The following is a 23,909-nucleotide window of genomic DNA, read 5'->3' on the forward strand; positions in this document are numbered from 1 at the left end:
TAGCCATGTGTTTCTCAGCGCTCGAGCGCCGGGAAACATGCGGCTAAACACGCTCGCTAGGGGACTTTGTTCCTATTTCGTTGAATCGCGCCCCATATGTCCTTCAGTGTTTGTAATGTCAGAATGGTATATTGGTTTAGAATTCTAATGAAATATTTCCCTGCCTTCTAATTTCCAGCCCACCACTTCCCTGTTATCTGCTGAACTTGTTTGTCTATTTTTATGACATGTTTGCATGTTTTCAACCTGATTACTTGGTTTTATGTGAATGGTTCAATGCCAACTGCACCACAATTCGGCCTTTATACTGCGAGCTCGTTTCTTGCGTAAAATGCCGTTATTATAAAAGTGGCAGTCTTTATTTTTTAATGCCAGCAAAAATGTTACAAAAGAACTAGGCATGACACTCAGGAAGTGTATACGTACAGAGAAAATCTGGTTGCAACTTGTTGCAACTGGCTGCTGCGATGAGGGGACAATGTAGCGTAAATGTGTGGATTTGTGAAGTTGACGCGAAAGGCAAAAAAACAGCATCGCCTTGTGCCTCCCAACCATTGGAGCATTCCATCACATGCGGAAGGCATCCTGCTTGGAGACAGATGTATTTTTCCAGTTCTCTCGCCCTCCCATTGTTGTCAACGGCGACTCATGCAGAGATGTGTTATAAATACAATATGTTCTTATATAATGCTGGCAAAGCCTGGGTTTGTTCTGATGCAGTGCTTCCAATCTTTCAGCAGTATTGCAAATAGCAAGGTGCAGTTCCACAGCCCACTCATTGAAACTCAATTGGACGCCTCGGGTACCTTGTACTGTTGAGTGTCTATATTTGAGTTTGACACTCCTGGTATTCTGGTGTTTTAAGTTTGTAAATGTGACATTTTATTGCCATGAATCAAACAAGGCTGATGCCCAGCCTATAAAATGATTCATTTTGAGTGCAAGTGTTGGGAGGAACTTGACTGGGACTAATCCACAGCTGGAAAAATGAAAGATCCCTTGTGCCTGCCTAAAATTGTTGGCAATTTTCACCTCGTCAAATCACTTTCCTTGTGAATTATCAGAATCCCACCTTAAACCCCAGTCGCCATTTTGCATTACGTCGAATTTCGGTTTCTTCCATTTGCTCCTGGGACTCGCCGTCTCAATGCGACACTCCACAACACCAGGGCAGAATTTGGGAACGCGCGCACTTTTAATTGCATCGAGACTGCTAAACTCTCACCTTCAGATCCTTGAATCGATGGGAGGGAGGACTTTAATTTTGTCGGTGTGCCCTGGGTGAGTTCCTGCTTGTGGTGCAACGGTAATGTTACTGGACTCGTGATGCAGGGGCCCTGGGGACGGGGGTTAAATCCCGCCACGGCCGCTGGGGCAGCACGGTAGCACTGTGGTTAGCACTGTTGCTTCGCAGCTCCGGGGTCCCGGGTTCAATTCCCGGCTTGGGCCATTGTCTGTGTGGAGTTTGCCCTTTCTCCCCGTGTCTGTGTAGTTTTCGTCCGGGTGCTCCGGTTTCCTCCCACAGTCCAAAGATAGGTGGATTGGCCGTGCTAGATTGCTGCTGAGTTTTCAGGCAAGTTGGGTGGGGTTACTCGGTTACAGGGATAGGGTGAAGGCGTGGGCTTAAGTATGGTGCTCTTTTCAAGGGCTGGTGCAGACTTGATGGGCCGAATGGCCTCCTTCTGCACTGTAAATTCTATGATTCTATGATCAATACAAACCTTTTTTCGCACTTTCTTTCAGGTGTTCACTGCGATCTTCACAGCAGAAATGATGATGAAGCTGATTGCGATGGACCCTTACTACTATTTCCAGGAAGGATGGAACATCTTTGATGGCTTCATTGTGTCACTTAGTTTAATGGAACTCGGCCTGGCAAATGTTGAAGGACTGTCTGTACTCAGGTCCTTCAGATTGGTAAATATCAAGCCTTGGGTTATATGCTTTCATCCGATTTACAGTCACTTGCAATCTCCACAGTGGGGATCTGTACAGGGAGAACCCTCCAAAAGTCCTCCCTCAGTGCTCTGAGTGTTTTTTGACACCACAGTGTCGACCAGTGATAGAACTCACAGCAAGTTGTCTATTTTACAGCAAAAGCTGTCTGTTTACCCAGCAAACAGAGTCTATTTAAACAACGCAAAACAGCAAACAGTCTACAGAGTCTATTTAAGCAGAGTTTGCAATCTGCAGCAAACAAAACTCCCGACTGAAACTGCAGCAACAACTCCAGATTTAAAAGGAGGAGGATTTCTCCAGGAAGGCACAGTGAATGAAGGATTGGTCACATTATACAAATTGATCATTTCTCCTTCAAGATGTAGTGACTGGATAATGGTTACATGAATATTTGGATATGTAAAATAATCAGAAGTTTAGGGAGGTAATCCAGCAGCGGGGCTTCATTTGAGCCACCTCTATAAAATTCTGACAAGACAAATAAATTGGCATAGCAAACGTGCTTGAATAATTACTAACTGGTAACATTTCAAACTCTGCATATTGCTTTATTGAAAGATTTGGCAAAGCTGAATGTGATCTGAATTGCTCCAAATTACGAACTTTCCAAGCATTCAAATTATTCGCAATTTCAATTTCTAAAATGATTTGGCTCTGATTGCTGTGTATGTTAGCAATGAGACATAGAAACGTGAAATTATATAATCTGCATATTATAATAAATTGCAATTCGTTCATATATAGTCAACCATTCAACAATGAGCCACCCTTGTGAGAAAACCATTTAAGGGCAGATTTTCCAATGGTGTGAGGTACTTGGGTCACTGCAAACAAAGATCAGAAAATTGCTTGCAATGGACCTGCAAAGCCTTTGAAGATCAGCATGTGAGGCGTGCTCAGTGTATGGTAATGTACGTTAATGGATTTCCCATTATTGCATGGTGGGATCCCCATTACGTCACTGAAGCCTCGACGGGGGCAATCGAGCGGGAAAATCCCGCCAGTGTAAATGCCATTTTGGGACTCCCCCTTGATTCTCCGCCCCTGCTGCCATTGCCCCTGCTCAAAACGGGACAGAAAATCTATACCCCCCCACCCTCCATATATTTTGTTCAGTTGGAGTTCCCAGACAGAATTGCACCAGCAGAGGGAGTCTGCAAGCAGAAGCAGAGAGTATGAAGAAGCTGTTCTTAATCAAAGGAGCAATGTTGCTTCTGCTCTTATCATTTGGATCAAGATTTCAGTGATCTCTCCTAATGTTCCCCCTTCTGGCTTGATGTCCGCTTCTATCTGGTCATATCCTTGCGAAGTGCCTTGGGATTTTTTTATTTGTTAAAGGTGCTATTTAAATGCTAATTTATGTTGTTGTCACTGGCGCCTACTGATGGTCGGCTACATGGAGTATTAGTACCATACAATCTCTTGGTGGGTCCATAATTTACAAATAATGAAAATAACTAGAAACACAAGTCTATTAAGAAAAAAATCATTAAGATACCAAGATGACAACTTTCAGGGTTAAAAAAGGCAACTGATAGTTTTGATAACACATCTCAACATTGGAACGATCGCGTCACACCTGTGACTACAGTCTCAACAGGAGCTATTTCTCACTCACAGTGTGTGACAATCATTAAACGCTGTGCATATATTAGACTCGGACGCAGCCTCAGGAGGTTTATACTTGTACTGAAGCAAAGTTTACTTTACAAATCTCATTATATGTATGGGTGTATCGGCTCTTTGGAGTCGAGGCAAATCCAAGATAACATATTTGGTGACGGAAGCTCAGTGATACCCTCAGTAAGCTGACAGCAGAGGAACAACTGGCTAACTTGGTTCATTAATGGAACCTGGAGGAATAATTTACCTCACTTTCTGTACTGGCCTACAAAATAACTTGACCACAAAAGTACAAAAAATGAAAATAAAGTTCTTTGGAACATGCTCAGGGCATGGAAAAAATATATCAACGCAGATTATATCTTTTAAAATTAATTTATGGGATGTGGGTGTCGCTGTCTTGGCCAACATTTAGAGTCCATCACTAATTGCCCTTGAACTGAGTGTCTCGCTCGGCCATTTCGGAGGGCATTTAAGAGTCACCCACAATGCTGTGGGTCTGGAGTCACATGTAGGCCAGACCGGGTAAGGACGGCAGATTTCCTTCCCGAAAGGACATTAGTGAACCAGATGGGTTTTTACAACAATCGACAATGGTTTCATAGTCATCATTAGACTTTCTTCTTTACTTAAGATTATCTGTGTCCTCTGATGACTTATGATTGAAATCACTGCCCTGGATTCTCCGTTGGCGGGATTCTTCGTTTCGCCGGCAGCGCACTCACCCCCGCGGATTTTCCGACGGCGTGGGGGCGCACACAATGGGAAACCCCCATTGGCCGGCTGCCGGGACGAAGAATCCCACTGCCGGTGGGGGAGGGCGCAGCACCCGTTTCCGGGTGTGGCGGGATGGAGACTGTCTATTTTTGTTGAACAACTTTCCTCTTTGTTTTACAGTTGAGAGTTTTCAAATTGGCAAAGTCCTGGCCAACACTCAACATGTTGATCAAGATTATCGGCAACTCGGTCGGTGCCTTGGGAAACCTGACGTTGGTGTTGGCAATCATCGTCTTCATCTTTGCGGTGGTGGGCATGCAGCTCTTTGGGAAAAGCTACAAGGATTGCGTCTGTAAGATCCATGCTGATTGCATACTGCCCCGTTGGCACATGCATGACTTCTTCCACTCTTTCTTGATTGTATTCCGCGTGCTGTGCGGTGAATGGATTGAGACGATGTGGGACTGTATGGAAGTGGCAGGCCAGTCCATGTGTCTCATTGTGTTCATGATGGTCATGGTTATTGGAAATCTTGTGGTGAGTAGCATATTTTGACATGAACGCTTGCCAGAAACAAATAACATCTTTTATGCAGGGCGCTGCAAATGTCACGCCATTGTTTTAATGCAGACGGAGTGGTTGCCGCCACCCCTTACATTAACATCACAATGAAGTTACTGTGAAAAGCCTCTAGTCGCCACACTCCAGCGCCTGTTCGGGTACACAGAGGGAGAATTCAGAATGTCCAATTCAATAATAATAACAATAATCTTTATTGTCACAAGTAGGCTTACATTAACACTGCAATGAAGTTACTGTGAAAAGCCCCTAGTCGCCACACTCCAGCGCCTGTTTGGATACACAAAGGGAGAATTCAGAATGTCCAATTCACCCAATAGCACGTCTTTCGGGACTTGTGGGAGGAAACCGGAGCACCCGGAGGAAATCCATGCACACACAGGGAGAACATGCAGACTCCGCACCGACTGTGACCCAAGCCGGAAATTGAACCTGGTACCCTGACACTGCGAAGCAACAATGCTAACCACTGTGCTACCATGCCGCCCAGAAATACCCAAAACTGCATTCAGAGTACATGCTGTTTTTAAGCTGAGATAGGCTAGAATTGAAAATTAATTATCGTAGCTAATAGAACAAACAATTTCATTTTCTGTACTGTAATTTGTGGCGCACCCAATATTTACTGCATAAATCTATGTCTACGGGAACTCAAATCTCGGAATAAATGAGTTTAAAATAAACATTTCCGCACTTAGGTTAAGGTAGTGAGAACACAGTGCAGCAAGATGTAATAAAAATAACATCAAAGGATCAAATCTCGCAGGTGTTTATTTTTTTAGCAAGGTAATGTGTGTTTCATGTACATGATGACAGCAATCTTTATCAGTGTCTTGTCTTTGTGACGGTCGTTATTGAACTACACGTTCTCCCAATGTCTGCGTGGGTTTCCTCCGGGTGCTCCAGTTTCCTACACAGTCCAAAGATGTGCAGGTTAGGTGGATTGACCATGCTAAATTGCCCCTTTGTGTCCAAAGATGTCCGGGTTAGGTGGATTGGCCATACCAAATTGACATTTAGCGTCCAAAGATGTGCAGGTTTCTGAGGTATGTGCAGATAAGGGGTTGTTTAGCACACGGCTATATCGCTGGCTTTGAAAGCAGACCAAGGCATGCCAGCAGCATGGTTCAATTCCCGTACCAGCCTCCCTGAACAGGCACCGGAATGTGGCGACTAGGGGCTTTTCACAGTAACTTCATTTGAAGCCTACTTGTGACAATTGTTATGAGCCAGGGTTTAGAGAACCCCAAAGTGTATCATGGAGTTCACCTGACCCACAACTTTTACTAGATTGTGGTCAGGGGAGCACACGGCCCACTCTACAGGTGTGGTACAGCAGAAATGGAAAAGTATTTTTTAAAGCAAAACAATGTTTATTCTATGAACTCAAGTTAACCTTTTTGAAACATACAGTGAACATCTTAGCAACCATCAATTCAAATACAACCCCCAAAGAATACAACGCTAAGTAATCCCCAATAACTTCCCAAACAACATCCAGAAGTCAAAAGAAACACCTTTTAACAGAAGCACATTAGGTTTACATTCACTACTGAGAACATTTATAATTCTGAATTCATCAAATGATCAAGAGATAATCTTTTGATGGCAGAGAGATCAACAGTGCACCTGCTCTGTCTGGCTTCAGCTCCAACACTGAAAACAAAACTAAAACACACCCTGCAGCAAACAGCCTAAAACGAAGGTAAAAAGCTGACAGGCAGCCCAGCTCCACCCACACTCTGACATCACTGATAAACACCCATTTCTTAAAGGTACATTTCTTAAGCACCCATTTTGTAAAGGTACTCTCACATGACACAATAAGCGATTTTCATTTCACTTCAGGTTATGTGGATTGGCCATGCTAAATTGCCCCTTAGTGTTCAAAGATGTGCAGGTTAGGTAGGGTTACGGGGGGTGGGGGCTGGGTGGGATTGTCTTTCAGAGTGTTGGTGCAAGCCCAATGGGCCGAATGGCCTCCGTCTGCACTGTCGGGATTCTATGGTTTCCTTCCGCGTCAGCCAAACTGGCAGCCTGCAGTGCTTGCGTCGTGGCAGAGTCACATGTCTATGGCAAGCCAGTTAGTCCGTTAGTACAGGGTTGCATTTCCAAAGCCCAAACACTGGACTTAATTTTGACTGATTGTGCGATGTCTCATTCTCTGACTGAAATATGTAGCTAATTGAAAGACCCTGTCCACTCACCCCTTTGTCTCCAGTCATGTCGGCAATGCTTTTTACCTCCTGGGTGCAGTGATCCATGGAGCTGTTGGTGGCTGTAGGGGATACTAATCCATTTTGGCGCACTTATCGGGAAATTGTAAACTTCAGCTAGAAATTGGTAGACCCTCGTGCTTGGAGCATGCAATTGCCAACTCCGCATTTCCAATGTGTGTTGGCAGTGCCATGGTTCGAAATCTCCCTTGAAACCTTGACAATGAGTTGAAAAACTGATCTCTCTTCTAATGGTATCAGATGTTGAGAAACAAGCAGTTTTACATTGCTGGTCGCAATGCAGCTGAGGTATCACGTGTCTTGGAATTAGACTCTGAATATTAGTGCAGCACCGTCGAATGAATTCTCGAGAATGTCCTTTGAGCACTACATTCACAAAGGTTTGAATTTGCTGCGTTAAGTTCCAGGCAACTGCGTGTGATTTTAAGTGTAGATTGAGGATGTTGCCAACAAAGCAATCTCAAAACATTGGCTGAATCTTACTTGCTCCAAACTTCAGGCGAAACCCTCATGCCATTCCTGTCCCCTCTCACGTTCTTCTTTGTTTCAATCCAGGTGCTGAATTTATTCTTGGCTTTGTTGCTGAGCTCTTTCAGCGCTGACAATCTCGCAGCGACAGATGATGATGGGGAGATCAACAACCTTCAGTTATCTGTGATCAGGATGAAAAAAGGAATTGCCTCCATGAAGGCCTATGGGCATGAGTTTGTCCAGAAACATTTCAAGAGCAAAGATGCGGATGAAGCCAAACCCCTGGATGAGCTCATCGACAAAAAGGTCAACTACATCGGAAACCATACTGGTGCTGACATCAACCGAGAAATGGATTACCAAAAGAATGGCAATGGCACCACTAGTGGTATTGGGAGCAGCGTGGAAAAATACATCATTGACGATGACCACAATTCCTTCATACACAACCCAAATCTTACTGTCAGAGTTCCAATCGCTGTCGGGGAATCGGATTTTGAAAACTTAAATACTGAAGATTTCAGCAGTGAATCCGAAGTTGGTGGAAGCAAAGAGGTAAGAAGATACGTTCGTGACTCTAGTCCGTGCTCATTTTTTTTCTTTGCTTTCAAGTCTAACCTGGTTAACGTTAATGAATTCACCCACATGAACCAGAGTATGGACTTCAGAGTGACAGAATGTCCCCAAGCTGACCAATCCCATGCTGTTCGGGCTCCTTGGGCCTAATTGTGTGGAGACAACGGGGGGGGGGGGTCACAGTTCATGTTGCCTCATTTTGGAAAGGCCTGCTGAATCTTGTGCCAATCAGGCGCCTAACTGGCCAGTGATAGGCCTCTTTCACACCTCCCCCCCCAAACCCGATAAGCAAAACCCCATGGGTGGAAATCCCGCCTGCTGACAGCTCTTCTTATAACACCATTGGGGAAGCAGTAGCTTTTGCCAGTACGATGCCCACCTGAAGCTTCAGATTGGGGGCGGGGCGGGGGGGGGGGGGGTGCTCAGGATCAGGTGTGTGATAGAGGGAAGGTAGCTGCAGGATGGGGCGTGTGGGGGAATGGGAGAAGTAGGAGGAGGGTTGGCAGCGAGGGAAGTGGGGGGGGCTCTCGGTGCCCACCCCCACCCCCCCACTTGCTGGCACTGCGTCTCTTGATCAGGTGCTGAGGGATTCCTACCCCAATTACCAACACCCCTGCCCCACCCACTTCAGGAGCCTGCAAGCAAAGAGTTCAGGGCCTCCCCTTGTGAAAGACCCCAGGCCCAGTGGTTGTAATCTCAGAGTGAGGGGTCGCCCATTTCAGACAGAGATGAGGAGGAATTTCTTCTCTCAGAGGGGAGTGAAGCTGTGGAATTCATTACCGCAGAGAGCTGTAGAGGCTGGGTCGTTAAGTATATTCAAGGCCGAGAGAGACAGATTTTTAATCAGTCAGGGAATCGAGGGTTATGGGGATAAGGCGGGAAAGTGGAGTTGGAGATTATGAAATGAAATGAAATGAAAATCGCTTATTGTCACAAGTAGGCTTCAAATGAAGTTACTGTGAAAAGCCCCTAGTCGCCACATTCCAGCGCCTGTTCGGGGAGGCTGTTACGGGAATTGAACCGTGCTGCTGGCCTGCCTTGGTCTGCTTTCAAAGCCAGCGATTTAGCCCTGTGCTAAACAGCCCCTGTCATATCAGATATTATCATATCAGATCAGTCATGATCCCATTGAATGGCGGAGCAGACTCGATGGGCCGAGTGGCCTTCTTCTGCTCCTACGTCTTATGGTCTTGTGGTTTGCTTGTTATGCTCCCTACATGGTGAGCCCACCGCCTATCGCTGGGTGAATGCCAACGTTGGTGGGATAAGGCCCTCGAGTGGGTATTAATTGGCCACTTGGCCACTTAAGGGCCCCAATTGGTGGTGGGGCAGGAAGGTCGTCCACATGAACCTCCTGCCCTGGTTTTATTTGTGATGATGGTCGGAAGGTGGGGTGGGGGAGATGGTGGGAAGGCGGGGGGGGGGGGGATGGTTGGGGGGGGGGGGGTTCCGCCTGCCAACCTCCCACCTGATTAAATGCCTCCGTACCATTAAACACGCTACGGTTGAGGGGGAGCACATGATTCTACCCTTTGTATCCTCAATCTCTCATTTGCCGTCTTAACTACCAACTGCATTGAAACACTGGACAGACTAGTCTGCAATTTGTACATCTGATATTGCAGCTTATGTTCTAACCATTAGAAACAGTCCCATTCCGCTGTGAAAATCGTGGAGATAGGAATTGTAGACAAAAGCGCAAAGCATTTTTGTGCGACTATTTACCAGCGGCATGTCAGGCCTAAAGTTCTTCCGTTCACCAACCCCCCCCCCCCGCCCCCCCACAACTTCCCTGCTCCTAAACTTCCTGAGAAACTTCCTGAAGGCATACGGCATGCTTGCCTTCATTGGCTGGGGCATTGAGTATAAGAATTGGCAAGTCATGTTGCAGCTGTATAGAACCTGAGTTAGGCCACACTTGGAGTATAGTGTTCAATTCTGGTCGCCACACTACTAGAAGGATGCGGAGGCTTTAGAGAGGGTGCAGAAGAGATTTACCAGAATGTTGCCTGGTATGGAGGGCATTAGCTATGAGGAGTGGTTGAATAAACAAGGTTCCCCACAGTAGGCTATTGCAGAAAATACGGAGGCTGGGGATTGAGGGTGATTTAGAGATGTGGATCAGAAATTGGCTAGCTGAAAGGAGACAGAGGGTGGTGGTTGATGGGAAATGTTCAGAATGGAGTTCAGTTACAAGTGGCGTACCACAAGGTCCTGTTCTGGGGCCGTTGCTGTTTGTCATTTTTATCAATGACCTAGAGGAGGGCGCATAAGGGTGGGTGAGTAAATTTGTGGACGACACTAAAGTCGGTGGTGTTGTCAACAGTGCGGAAGGATGTAGCAGGTTACAGAGGGACATAGATAAGCTGCAGAGCTGGGCTGAGAAGTGGCAAATGGAGTTTAATGTAGAGAAGTGTGAGGTGATTCACTTTGGAAGGAATAACAGGAATGCGGAATATTTGGCTAATGGAAAAGTTCTTGGAAGTGTGGATGAGCAGAGGGATCTAGGTGTCCATGTACATAGATCCCTGAAAGTTGCCACCCAGGTTGATAGGGTTGTGAAGAAGGCCTAGGGAGTGTTGGCCTTTATTGGTAGAGGGATTGAGTTCCGGAGTCATGAGGTCATGTTGTAGCTGTACAAAACTCTGGTACGGCCGCATTTGGAGTATTGCGTACAGTTCTGGTCACCGCATTATAGGAAGGACGTGGCAGCTTTGGAGCGGGTGCAGAGGAGATTTACCAGGATGTTGCCTGGTATGGAGGGAAAATCTTATGAGGAAAGGCTGATGGACTTGAGGTTGTTTTCGTTGGAGAGAAGAAGGTTAAGAGGAGACTTAATAGAGGCATACAAAATGATCAGGGGGTTAGATAGGGTGGACAGTGAGAGTCTTCTCCCACGGATGGAAATGGCTAGCACGAGGGGACATAGCTTTAAACTGAGGGGTAATAGATATAAGACAGAGGCCAGAGGTAGGTTCTTTACGCAAAGAATGGTGAGGCCGTGGAATGCCCTACCTGCAACAGTATTGAACTCGCCAACATTGAGGGCATTTAAAAGTTTATTGGATAAGCATATGGATGATAATGGCATAGTGTAGGTTAGATGGCTTTTTGTTTTGGTGCAACATCGTGGGCCGAAGGGCCTGTACTGCGCTGTATCGTTCTATGTTCCATGTTTGTTCTCACTGGAACGACGGAGGTTGAGGGGCGACCTGATAGAGGTCTACAAAATTATGAGGGGCATAGACAGGGTGGATAGTCAGAGGCTTTTTCCCAGGGTAGAGGGGTCAGTTACTAGGGGGCATATGTTTAAGGTGCGAGGGGCAAGGTTTAGAGGAGATGTACGAGGCAAGTTTTTTACACAGAGGGTAGTGGGTGCCTGGAACTCGCTGCCGGAGGAGGTGGTGGAAGCAGGGACGATAGTGACATTTAAGGGGCATCTTGACAAATACATGAATAGGATGTGAATAGAGGGATACGGATCCAGGAAGTGTAGAAGATTGTAGTTTAGTCGGGCAGCATGGTCGGCACGGGCTTGGAGGGCCGAAGGGCCTGTTCCTGTGCTGTACTTTTCTTTGTTCTTTGTTCCAAAGGCTATTGTTGGAACCTGTCAGGTTTAGGAAGAATAGGATTCCAGTCCTGTAATGGGTAAACTGGAATTTATAGGTGGTCATCTCCGAGTTACGCCCAGTGACACGGATTAGCTGCTGCATTCAGAGGCAGATCAGGGAAGTCTGAGTATGGCGAGGGTCAAGCTGATTCTTTGGACAGTAGAACCAGTTCTGGTGCAGGACTGAGCTGTACTCATGAGTTGCTCTGCACTTAAATAATGTCCGCTCTCTGCACCAAATCACCACCTCGGGCCCACTCCAACCCGCTGGATATAATGAGAATGTCCTCGTTACTCATGCTTGGCTGAGAGTCCAGATCAATAAAAGCATGAGCTCAGCAGTGATTCTGTTTTGACAAGCGATGTGACCAGCTGACTTAGCTTGATTGACAGCTTTAAGTGGTTATAATAGGTTCTTTCTGTGCTCTCTTTTGTCAATGTTTCGATGTTTATTTGGACAGGATTAAGAAGTGTAAAGTGTTTAAAGCCTCTCTTATTGCTACTTTAATGGTCTGTCTGATTAACATTTTGGAGGGTAATGGAGCAATTTCTTTTCAAAGAACATTTCTGTTTTTTTTTGTTCTCCACATTCGCCACTGTTATTATAATGCTCATGTTCAACTGGGTGAATGGGCAGAGAAGAGTTGTGAGCTGATATTGAGTTAGCACGGAGAGGTGCCAAGGGGAGTAGCTGAGAGTCATGAGTTGTTATTGAGTTGGCATCGACTGTATCAGGGGCCGTGGGGAGTCTCTGGGGGTCTTCTGTTGGCATAGAGTATGGGGGGAAATGGGGAATTTTAGGGGGTAAAAGGTTTTGAACTTACCTTTCACACTATGTCTCGGACCAATGAGCCACAGGTCATGGAGAAGCTGGCCCGACTCAATGGAAATTGCTCTGGGGGGTGTGCTAGGAGACACCTGCACCCACAATGGAGACGGCCAGGTTGGAAAAACAGCACATTTATCCAGCGCCAGGGAAAATTGGCAGCGGGAATCCCAGGATCGGGTCCCGCCTGCAATTTCTACATGGCTCCAGGATGGGCCCAACTCTGTGGAAATCCGGCCCATAGAATCCGAGACAATGTTGGTGTGTTGCCTCCCGGGTGCAAATGTCTGTGACGTCTCTGATCGTGTTTTCAGGATCCTTAAGGGGGAGCAGCCACAAGTCGTACACATCGGTGCCAACGACATAGGTAGGAAAAGGGACGGGGATGTAAAACAGGAATTCAGGGAGGTAGGGTGGAAGCTGAGAGCCAGGACAGACCGTGTTGTCATCTCTGGTTTGCTGCCAGTGCCACGTGCTAGCGAGTTGAGGAACAGGGAGAGAGTGCAGTTCAACACGTGGCTACAGGGATGGTGTAGGAGGGAGGGTTTCAGTTACTTGGATAATTGGAGCACATTCTGGGGAAGAACAAAGAAAATTACAGCACAGGAACAGGCCCTTCGGCCCTCCCAGCCTGCGCCGATCCAGACCCTTTATCTAAACCTGTCTTCTATTTTCCAAGGATCTACTTCCCTCTGTTCCCCGCCCGTTCATATATCTGTCTAGATGCATCTTAAATGATGCTATCGTGCCCGCCTCTACCACCTCCGCTGGCAAAGCGTTCCAGGCACCCACCACCCTCTGCGTAAAAAAGCTTTCCATGCACATCTCCCTTAAACTTTCCCCCTCTCACCTTGAAATCGTGACCCCTTGTAATTGACACCCCCACTCTTGGAAAAATCTTGTTGCTATCACCCTGTCCATAACTCTCATAATTTTGTAGACCTCAATCAGGTCCCCCCTCAACCTCCGTCTTTCCAACGAAAACAATCCTAATCTACTCAACCTTTCTTCATAGCTAGCACCCTCCATACCAGGCAACATCCTGGTGAACCTCCTCTGCACCCTCTCTAAAGCATCCACATCCTTCTGGTAATGCGGCGACCAGAACTGCACACAGTATTCCAAATGTGGCCTAACCAAAGTCCTATACAACTGTAACATGACCTGCCGACTCTTGTACTCAATACCCCGTCCGATGAAGGCAAGCATGCTGTATGCCTTCTTGACCACTCTATCGACCTGCGTTGCCACCTTCAGGGTACAATGGACCTGAACTCCCAGATCTCTCTGTACATCAATTTTCCCCAGGACTCTTCCATTGACCGTATAGTCCGCTCTTGAATTAGATATTCCAAAATGCATCACCTCGCATTTTCTGGATTTAACTCCATCTGCCATTTCTCTGCCCAACTCTCCAATCTATCTATATTTTGCTGTATTCTCTGACAGTCCTCCTCGCTATCTGCAACTCCACCAATCTTAGTATCATCTGCAAACTTCCTAATCAGAACCACCTATACCTTCGTCCAGATCATTTATGTATATCACAAACAACAGTGGTCCGAGCACGGTTCCCTGTGGAACACCACTAGTCCATTTTCTCCATTTTGAGACACTCCCTTCCACCACTACTCTCCGCCTCCTGTTGCCCAGCCAGTTCTTTATCCATCTAGCTAGTACACCCTGAACCCCATACGACTTCACTTTTTCCATCAACCTGCCATGGGAAACTTTATCAAACGCCTTACTGAAGTCCATGTATATGACATCTACAGCCCTTCCCTCATCAATTAACTTTGTCACTTCCTCAAAGAATTCTATTAGGTTTGTAAGACATGACCTTCCCTGCACAAAACCATGCTGCCTATCACTGATAAGTCTATTTTCTTCCAAATGTGAGTAGATTCTATCCCTCAGTATCTTCTCCAACAGTTTGCCTACCACTGACGTCAAGCTCACAGGTCTATAATTCCCTGGATTATCCCTGCTACCGTTCTTAAACAAAGGGACAACATTAGCAATTCTTCAGTCCTCCGGGACCTCCCCATGCCCAAGCATGCTGCAAAGATATCTGTTTCGGCCCCAGTTATTTGGTCCATCGCTTCCTGAAAGAAGACAGAGGGTGGTGGTTGATGGGAAATGTTCAGAATGGAGTTCAGTTACAAGTGGCGTACCACAAGGATGTGTTCTGGGGCCGTTGCTGTTTGTCATTTTTATCAGGGCGCAGAAGGGTGGGTGAGTAAATTTGCAGACGACACTAAAGTCGGTGGTGTTGTCGACAGTGCGGAAGGATGTAGCAGGTTACAGAGGGACATAGATAAGCTGCAGAGCTGGGCTGAGAGGTGACAAATGGAGTTTAATGTAGAGAAGTGTGAGGTGATTCACTTTGGAAGGAATAACAGGAATGCGGAATATTTGGCGAAAGGTAAAGTTCTTGGAAGTGTGGATGAGCAGAGGGATCTAGGTGTCCATCTACATAGATCCCTGAAAGTTGCCACCCAGGTTGATAGGGTTGTGAAGAAGGCCTATGGAGTGTTGGCCTTTATTGGTAGAGGGATTGAGTTCCGGAGTCAGGAGGTCATGTTGCAGCTGTACAAAACTCTGGTACGGCCGCATTTGGAGTATTGCGTACAGTTCTGGTCACCGCATTATAGGAAGGACGTGGAAGCTTTGGAGCGGGTGCAGAGGAGATTTACCAGGATGTTGCCTGGTATGGAGGGAAAATCTTATGAGGAAAGGCTGATGGACTTGAGGTTGTTTTCGTTAGAGAGAAGAAGGTTAAGAGGAGACTTAATAGAGGCATACAAAATGATCAGGGGGTTAGATAGGGTGGACAGTGAGAGCCTTCTCCCGCGGATGGAAATGGCTAGCACGAGGGGACATAGCTTTAAACTGAGGGGTAATAGATATAGGACAGAGATCAGAGGTAGGTTCTTTACGCAAAGAGTGATGAGGCCGTGGAATGCCCTACCTGCAACAGTAGTGAACTCGCCAACATTGAGGGCATTTAAAAGTTTATTGGATAAGCATATGGATGATAATGGCATAGTGTAGGTTAGATGGCTTTTGTTTCGGTGCAACATCGTGGGCCGAAGTGCCTGTACTGCGCTGTATCGTTCTATGTTCCATGTTCTATGTTCCCTCAGTAACCTGGGATAGATCCCATCCGGACCTGGGGACTTGTCCACCTTAATGCCTTTTAGAATACCCAAAACGTCCCCCTTATGCCGACTTGACCTAGAGTATTTAAACATCCATCCCTAGCCTCAACATGCGCCATGTCCCTCTCCTTGGTGAATACCGATGCAAAGTACTCATTAAGAATCTAACCCATTTCCTCTGACTCCACGCATAAATTCCCTCTTTTGTCTTTGAGTGGGCCAATCCTTTCTCTAGTTACCCTCTTGCTCCTTATATACGAATAAAAGGCATTGGGATTTTCCTTAACCCTGTTAGCCAAAGATATTTCATGACCCCTTTTAGTCCTCTTTATTGCGCATTTTGAGATTTGTCCTACTTTCCCGATATTCCTCCAAAGCTTCATCAGTTTTAAGTCACCTAGACCTTATGTATGCTTCCTTTTTCATCTTAGCTAGTCTCACAATTCCACCCGTCATCCATGGTTCCCTAATCTTGCCATTTCTATCCCTCATTTTCACAGGGACATGTCTGTCCTGCACTCTAATCAACCTTTCCTTAAAAGACTCCCACATTTCAAATGTGGATTTACCCTTAAACAGCTGCTCCCAATCCACATTCCCTAGCTTCTGCCGAATTTTGTTATACTTGGCCTTTCTCCAATTTAGCACTCTTCCTTTAGGACCACTCTCGTCTTTGTCCATGAGTATTCTAAAACTTACGGAATTGTGATCGCTATTCCCAAAGTAATCACCGACTGAAACTTCAACCACCTGGCCGGGATCATTACCCAATACCAAGTCCAGTATGGCCCCTTCCCGAATTGGACTATTTACATTGGACTCTAAAAAACTCTCCTGGATGCTCCTTACAAATTCTGCTCCATCTACGCCTCCAACACGACATGAGTCCCATTCAATGCTGGGGAAGTTAAAATCTCCCATCATGACCACCCTATTGCTCCTACATTTTTCTATAATCTGTCTACATATTTGTACCTCTACTTCACGCTCACTTTTGGGAGGCCTGTAGTAAAGTCCCAACAATGTTACTGCACCCTTCCTATTTCTTAGCTCTACCCATATTGCCTCAGTGCTCAAATCCTCCATCGTGCCCTCCTTAATCACAGCTGTGATATCATCTCTGACCAGTAATGCAACTCCTCCACCCCTTTTACCTCTCTCTCTATCCCTCCTGAAGCATCTATACCCTGGGATATTTAGTTGCCAGTCTTGCCCTTCCCTCAACCAAGTCTCAGTAATACCAATAACATCATATTCCCAGGTACTAATCCAAGCCCTAAGTTCATCTGCCTTACCTGCTACACTTCTTGCATTAAAACAAATGCACCTCAGACCACCTGTCCCTTTGCGTTCATTATCTCTTCCCTGTCTACTTTTCCCCTTAGTCACATTGAGTTTATTATCTAGTGCTGCCTCATTACTGACCTCTAACTTCCTAATCTGGTTCCCATCCCCCTGCCACATTAGTTTAAAAACTCCCCAACAGTGTTAGCAAAAGCACCTCCTAGGACATTGGTTCCAGTCCTGCCCAGGTGTAGACCATCCGATTTGTAATGGTCCCACCGCCCCCAGGACCGGTTCCAGTGGCCCAAAAAGCTGAATCCCTCCCTCCTGCACCATCTCTCAAGCCACGTATTCATTCTGACTATTCTTGAATTTCTACTCTGACTGTCTCGTGGCACTGGTAGCAATCCTGAGATTACTACTTGACTGTCTCGTGGCACTGGTAGCAATACCTTTGAGGTCCTACTTTTTAACTTATCTCCTAACTCCCTAAATTCTGATTGTAGGATCTCATCCCGTTTTTTACCTATATCGTTGGTGCCGAAATGCACCACGACAACTGGCTGTTCACTCTCCCCCTTCAGTATGTCCTGCAGCCGATCTGAGACATCCCTGACCCGAGCACCCGGGAGGCAACATACCATTCGGGAGTCTCGTTTTCGACCACAGAAACGCCTGTCTACTCCCCTTACGATTGAATCCCCTATGACTATAGCCCTGCCAGTATTTTTCCCGCCCTTCTGTGCAGCAGAGCCAGCCACGGTGCCATGAGCCTGGCTACTACTGCCTTCTCCTGGTGAGTCATCTCCCCCAACAGTATCCAAAACGGTATACCTGTTTTGGAGGGAGATGACTGCAGGGGACACCGGCACTGCCTTCCTGCTCTTTCTCTGACTTTTGGTCACCCATTCCCTGTCTCCCTCACCAACCCTAATCTGCGGTGTGACCAACTCACTGAACGTGCTATCCACGACCTCCTCAGCATTGTGGATGCTCCAAAGTGAGTCCATCCGCAGCTCCAGAGCCGTCATGCGGAGCTGCAGCTGGACACACTTCCCGCACATGAAGGTTTCAGGGGCATCGGCCGCGTCCCTGAACTCCCACATTGAGCACGAGGAGCATAACACGGGTCTGAGATCTCCTGCCATTTTTACACTTTACCTTAACTGATTACAAATATAATATCAAATAATGAATAAGTGAAAGGAATAATGATTTTACTTACCAATCACAATACTTACCAACACACGAAGAGTTAAATTTCTCCCAGCTACTGCTAATTGGAGCACTTTCCTGACCAGCCAATCAGGTCACTGCTTTACTGTGATGTCACTCTTCAAGGTAAGTTTTTAAAGAGGAAAACTTACCTTCCCGACAGACCCCTGGCCACTGCTCCCGCCAAAAATCTGATGGCTGCTTCTCCGGCAGCTGTGTCCTCGCCGCTTTCCTCACGCTCTTTTATCCTGTGTCCCCGCCGCTCTCCTAATGCTCTTTTATCCTGTGTCCCCGCCGCTCTCCTCGCGCTCTTCTATCCTGTGTCCCCGCCGCTCTCCTCGCGCTCTTCTATCCTGTGTCCCAGCCGTTCTCCTCGCGCTCTTTCACTGAGTATCCGCCGCTCTCCTCGCGCTCTTTCACTGAGTCTGCGCCGCTCTCCTCGCGCTCTTTCACTGAGTCTCCACTGCTCTCCTCGCAACAGCCAATCAGCAGCTCCGCTCTACTGCCCTCTGCTGGATGCTTGCCTTGAACTGAACACCTAGGGTGACTTTTTCAGGTACACATTCTGGATGCAGTGACCGTAATGCACTGATGTAAATTTTCCCCGCAACAGCCAATCAGCATCTCCGCTCTACTGCCCTCTGCTGGAAGGTGGGGCCTGTACAAACGGGACGGGTTACACCTGAACCAGAGGGGCACCAATATCCTGGGAGGGAAATTTGCTACAGCTCTTCGGGGGGGTTTGAACTAATTTGGCAGGGGGATGGGAAACTGATTTGTAGTCCAGGAGATAGCGTTGCTGGAGTTCAGGAAGTTGAGGGTAGTGCAGTACTGAGGAAGGTACCAAGGTCACAAGAGTGGACCTACAGGCATGAAGGTGGTTTGAAGTGTGTCTATTTCAATGTGAGGAGCATCAGGAATAAGGTTGGTTAGCTTGAAGCATGGATTGGTACCTGGGACTACGATATTGTGGCCATTACGGAGATGTGGATAGAACAGGGGCAGGAATGGTTGTTGGAGGTTCCGGGGTTTAGATGTTTAAGTAAAATTCGGGAAGGTGGTAAAAGAGGTGGAGGAGTAGCATTGTTAATCAAGGATATATAATGCCTGCAGAAAGGCAGTTTGAGGAAAATCTGTCTCCTGAGGTAGGACTGAAGTTTGAAATAGGAAAGGAGCGGTCACTTTGTTAGGAGTTTTCTATAGGCCCCCAAACAGTAACAGAGATGTGGAGGAAAAGATTGCAATGCAGATTTTGGATAGGTGCGGTAATCACAGGGTAGTTGTCATGGGTGACTTGAACTTTCCAAATATTGATTGGAACCACTATAATTCGAATAGTTTCGGTGGGGCTGTTTTTATCCAGTGTGTGCAGGAGGGTTTCCTCGCACAATATGTGGATAGACCGACAAGAGGCGGGGCCACATTGGATTTGGTACTGGGTAATGAACCGGGCCAAGTGTTAGATTTGGTTGTGGGAAAGCACTTTGGAGATAGTGACCACAATTCGGTGACTTTCACTATAGCAATGGGGAGGGATAGAAACATACGGCAGGGCAAGGTTTATAACTGGGGGAAGGGTAATTACGATGCGATTAAGCAAGAATTAGGGAGCATAAGATGGAAACATGAACTGTCAGGGATAGGCACAATTGAGATGTGGAGCTTGTTCAAGGAGCAAATACTGCGTGTCCTTGATATGTATGGCCCTGTCCGGCAGGGAGGAAATGGTCGAGTGAGGGAATCATGGTTTTCAAAAGAGGTTGAATGTCTTGTCCAGAGGAAGAAGGGGGCTTATGTAAGGATGAGAAAACAAGGTTCAGTTAGGGCACTTGAGGGATACAAGATAGCTAGGAAGGAGCTCAAGAAAGGGCTTAGGAGAGCTAGGAGGGGGCATGAGAAGTCCTTGGCGGGTAGGATCAAGGAAAACCCCAAGGCTTTTTACACTTGTGTAAGGAATAAAAGAATGACCAAGGTGAAGTTAGGGCCGGTCAAGGACAGTAGTGGGAATGTGTGCATGGAGTCTGAAGATAAAGGAGAGGCCCTAAATGAATACTTTTCTTCAGTGTTCACAAAGGATAGGGGCCATGTTTTTGAGGAGGGGTGGTAGATATTCGGAAGGAAGATGTGTTAGAAATTTTGAGAAGCCTGAGGATAGATAAGTCCCCTGGGCCTGATGGGATATATTGTAGGATTCTTTGGGAGGCGAGGGATGAGATTGCAGAGCCTTTGGCTTTGATCTTTATGTCCTCACTGTCCACAGGAATAGTGCCAGAAGATTGGAGAGAGGCAAACGTTGTCCCCTTGTTCAAGAAAGGGAATAGGTATAACCCTGGGAATTATAGGCCGGTTAGTCTCACTTCGGTCATCGGTAAATTATTGGAAAGGGTCCTGAGGGATAGGATTTATGATCATTTGGAAAGATACAGCTTAATCCAGGATAGTCAGCACAGATTTGTGAGGGGTAAGTCTTGCCTCACAAGTTTGATTGTATTCTTTGAGGAGGTAACGAAGTACATAGATGAAGGTAGAGCAGTTGATGTCGTATACATGGATTTTAGTAAGGCGTTTGATAAGGCGTCCCATGGTCAGCTCATGCAGAAAGTAAGGAGGCGTGGCATAGAGGAAAATTTGGCCAATTGGATCAGTAACTGGCTATCACATAGAAGACAGAGGGTGGTGGTGGATGGCAATTTTTCATCCTGGAGCCCAGTCACCAGCGGTGTACCACAGGGATCAGTGCTGGGTCCTCTGCAATTTGTGATTTTTATCAATGGATGATGGAGTTGAAGGTTGGGCTAGTAAATTTGCTGATGACACCAAGATTGATGGAGTAGTGGATAATGTGGAGGGCTGTTGTAGGCTGCAAAGAGACATTGATAGGATGCAGAGCTGGGCTGAAAAGTGGCAGATGGAGTTTAACCCTGATAAGTGTGAGGTGATTCATTTTGGTAGGACAAATTTGAATGCGGATTACAGGGTTAACGGCAGGGTTCTGAAGAATGTGGAGGAGCAGAGAGATCTCAGAGTTCATGTCCATAGATCTCTGAAAGTTGCCACCCAAGTGGATAGAGCCGTGAAGAAAGCCTATAGTGTGTTAGCGTTTATTAACGGGGGGCTTCAGTTTAAGAGCCGTGAGGTTATGCTGCAACTGTACAAGACCTTGGTTAGACCACATTTGGAGTATTGTGTGCAGTTCTGGTCACCTCATTATAGGAAGGATGTGGAAGCATTGGAAAGGGTGCAAAGGAGATTTACTAGAATGCTGCCTGGATTGGAGGGTAGGTCTTGTGAGGAAAGGTTGAGGGAGCTAGGGCTTTTCTCATTGGAGCAAAGGAGGATGAGAGGTGACTTAATTGAGGTGTATAAGATGATGAGAGGGATAGATAGCGTGGACGTCCAGTGACTTTTTCCTCGGGTGGATGTAGCTGTTACAAGGGGGCATAACTATAAGGTTCATGGTGGAAGACATAGGAGGGATGTCAGAGGTAGGTTCTTTACTCAGAGTTGTTGGGCGTGGAACCCACTCCCAGCTATGGTAGTGGAGTCGGACACTTTAGGAACTTTCAAGCGGTTATTGGATAGGCATCTGGAGAGCACTAGAATGATTGGGAGTAGGTTGATTTGATCTTAGTTTCAGACTAGTTCGGCACAGCATTGTGGGCCGAAGGGCCTGTCCTGTGCTGTACAGTTCTATGTTCCACTCCATTTATTAAAATAACAAAACATGACCTAACAAGTATAGCCACAATTGGCAATTGCTCGGTCAGGATTGGCACCTCGAAAATACAGCGACTAAAACTTGAAGGAAGGATGAAAGGGGGTTGTCATAATTAGAAACAAAATAGTAATGTTTGAGGCTAAGGTTTTAAACAGATAAGCATCCCCAAAAGCATCTTTTTGCAGTGAGAATGAAATTTGTGAATGATTTTCTGGGCATTGAGGTTGAAATTCTCCAGCCATTCTCTCTGGCGGGATCTTCTGGTCCCACTGACGGTGACCCCCCCACCCCACAGGTTCCCCGGTGGTGGAGGCTGCAACCATGGGGAAATCAATTGCCAGTGGCGGGACTGGAAGACCCCGCTGGTGGCCCTTCCTGTCTGCAATTTGGCTATAGCCAGGCCTTTGGGATGAGGATCTAAAAAGTGATTTGAGGAAGTTAGGTTGGAAGCTAAAGAGCAGGACAAGCAGAGTAGTGATCTCAGGATTGCTACCGGTGCCACGTGCAAGTGAGGCAAGGAACAGAGAGCAAGTGCAGGAGGGAAGGCTTCAGATATGTGGATCATTGGGATATCTTCTGGGGAAGGTGGGACCTGTACATGAAGAACGGATTGCACCTAAACTGGAGGGGCACCAATATCCTGTGTGGGACGTTTGCTAGAGCTCTTCGGGAGTGTTTAAACTAGCTCGGCAGGGGGATGGGAACCAGAGCTATGGATCAGAGGATAGGGTAGCTGTTGAACAGGCAGAAATAGTATGCAGCAAGTCTGTGAGGAAGGATAGACAGTTGATAGGGCAAAGTTGCACTCAGTGGTTAAAGTGCATCTGTTTCAATGCAAGGAGTGTCAGGAATAAGGGAGATGAACCTCGAGCATGGATCAGTACTTGGAACTACGATGTTGTGGCCATTACGGAGACATGGATTTCACAGGGGCAGGAATGGTTGTTAGATGTTCCGGGGTTTAGATGTTTTAAGAAGAATAGGGAGGGAGGTAAAAGAGGAGGGGGAGTGGCACTGTTAATTAGGGAGTGCACCACAGCTGCAGAAAAGGAGGTAGTTGGGGAGGGTTTGTCTACTGAGTCAGTATGGGTGGAAGTCAGAAACAAGAAAGGAGCAGTCACTTTATTGGGTGTTTTCTATAGACCCCCCAATAGCAGCAGAGAGATAGAGAAACAGATTGGGCGGCAGATCTTGGAAAAGTGCAGAAGTAACAGAGTTGTTGTCATGGGTGACTTCAACTTCCCTGATATTGACTGGAACCTCCTCAGTGCAAATGGTTTGGATGGAGCAGATTTTGTCGGGTGTGTACAGGAAGGATTCCTGACTCAATATGTCGATAGACCGACTAGGGGGGAGGCCATATTGGACTTGGTGCAATGAACCATGCCAGGTGTCAGATGTCTCGGTGGGAGAGCATCTCGGTGACAGTGACCGCAACTCCTTGACCTTTACCATCGTCATGGAGAGGGATAGGAACAGACAGTATGGGAAGGTATTTCATTGGGGGAGGGGGAATTATACTGCTATTAAACAGGAGCTGAGGAGAATAAAGTGGGAACAATTGTTCTTGGGGGAATGCACAACAGTAAAGTGGGGATTGTTTAAGGAGCACTTGCTGCGAGTGCTGGATAGTTTTGTCCCACTGAGACGGGGAAGGAATGGTAAGGTGAAGGGGCCTTGGATGACAAGAGAAGTGGAGCTTCTAGTCAAGAGGAAGAAGGAAGCTTACGTAAGGTTGAGGAAGCAAGGATCTGACTCGGCTCTAGAGGGTTACAAGGTAACCAGGAAGGAACTCACAAATAGACTGATGAGAGCTAGAAGGGGACATGAAAAAGCCCTGGCGGGAAGGATTAGGGAAAACCCCAAGGCATTCTACACTTACGTGAGAAATAAGAGGATGATCAGAGTGAGAGTAGGGCCGATCAGGGATAGT

General features: G+C 46.7%; 1 protein-coding gene across 11 annotated transcripts in view; it reads left to right on the forward strand.

The window, feature by feature from the left end:
* LOC140405457 (sodium channel protein type 8 subunit alpha-like) overlaps positions 1–23,909 on the forward strand; it is a 381,151-nt gene that overhangs the window by 286,158 nt on the left and 71,084 nt on the right. For all 11 annotated transcript variants that reach the window (XM_072493902.1, XM_072493907.1, XM_072493904.1 and 8 more), the window contains 3 exons: positions 1,744–1,917; positions 4,480–4,836; positions 7,671–8,141. In XM_072493902.1, the coding sequence (XP_072350003.1) occupies positions 1,744–1,917; positions 4,480–4,836; positions 7,671–8,141 (1,002 nt within the window). The remainder of the gene's footprint in view (positions 1–1,743; positions 1,918–4,479; positions 4,837–7,670; positions 8,142–23,909) is intronic.

Source organism: Scyliorhinus torazame, chromosome X (assembly GCF_047496885.1).
Source record: "Scyliorhinus torazame isolate Kashiwa2021f chromosome X, sScyTor2.1, whole genome shotgun sequence".
Lineage (NCBI taxonomy): Eukaryota > Metazoa > Chordata > Chondrichthyes > Carcharhiniformes > Scyliorhinidae > Scyliorhinus > Scyliorhinus torazame.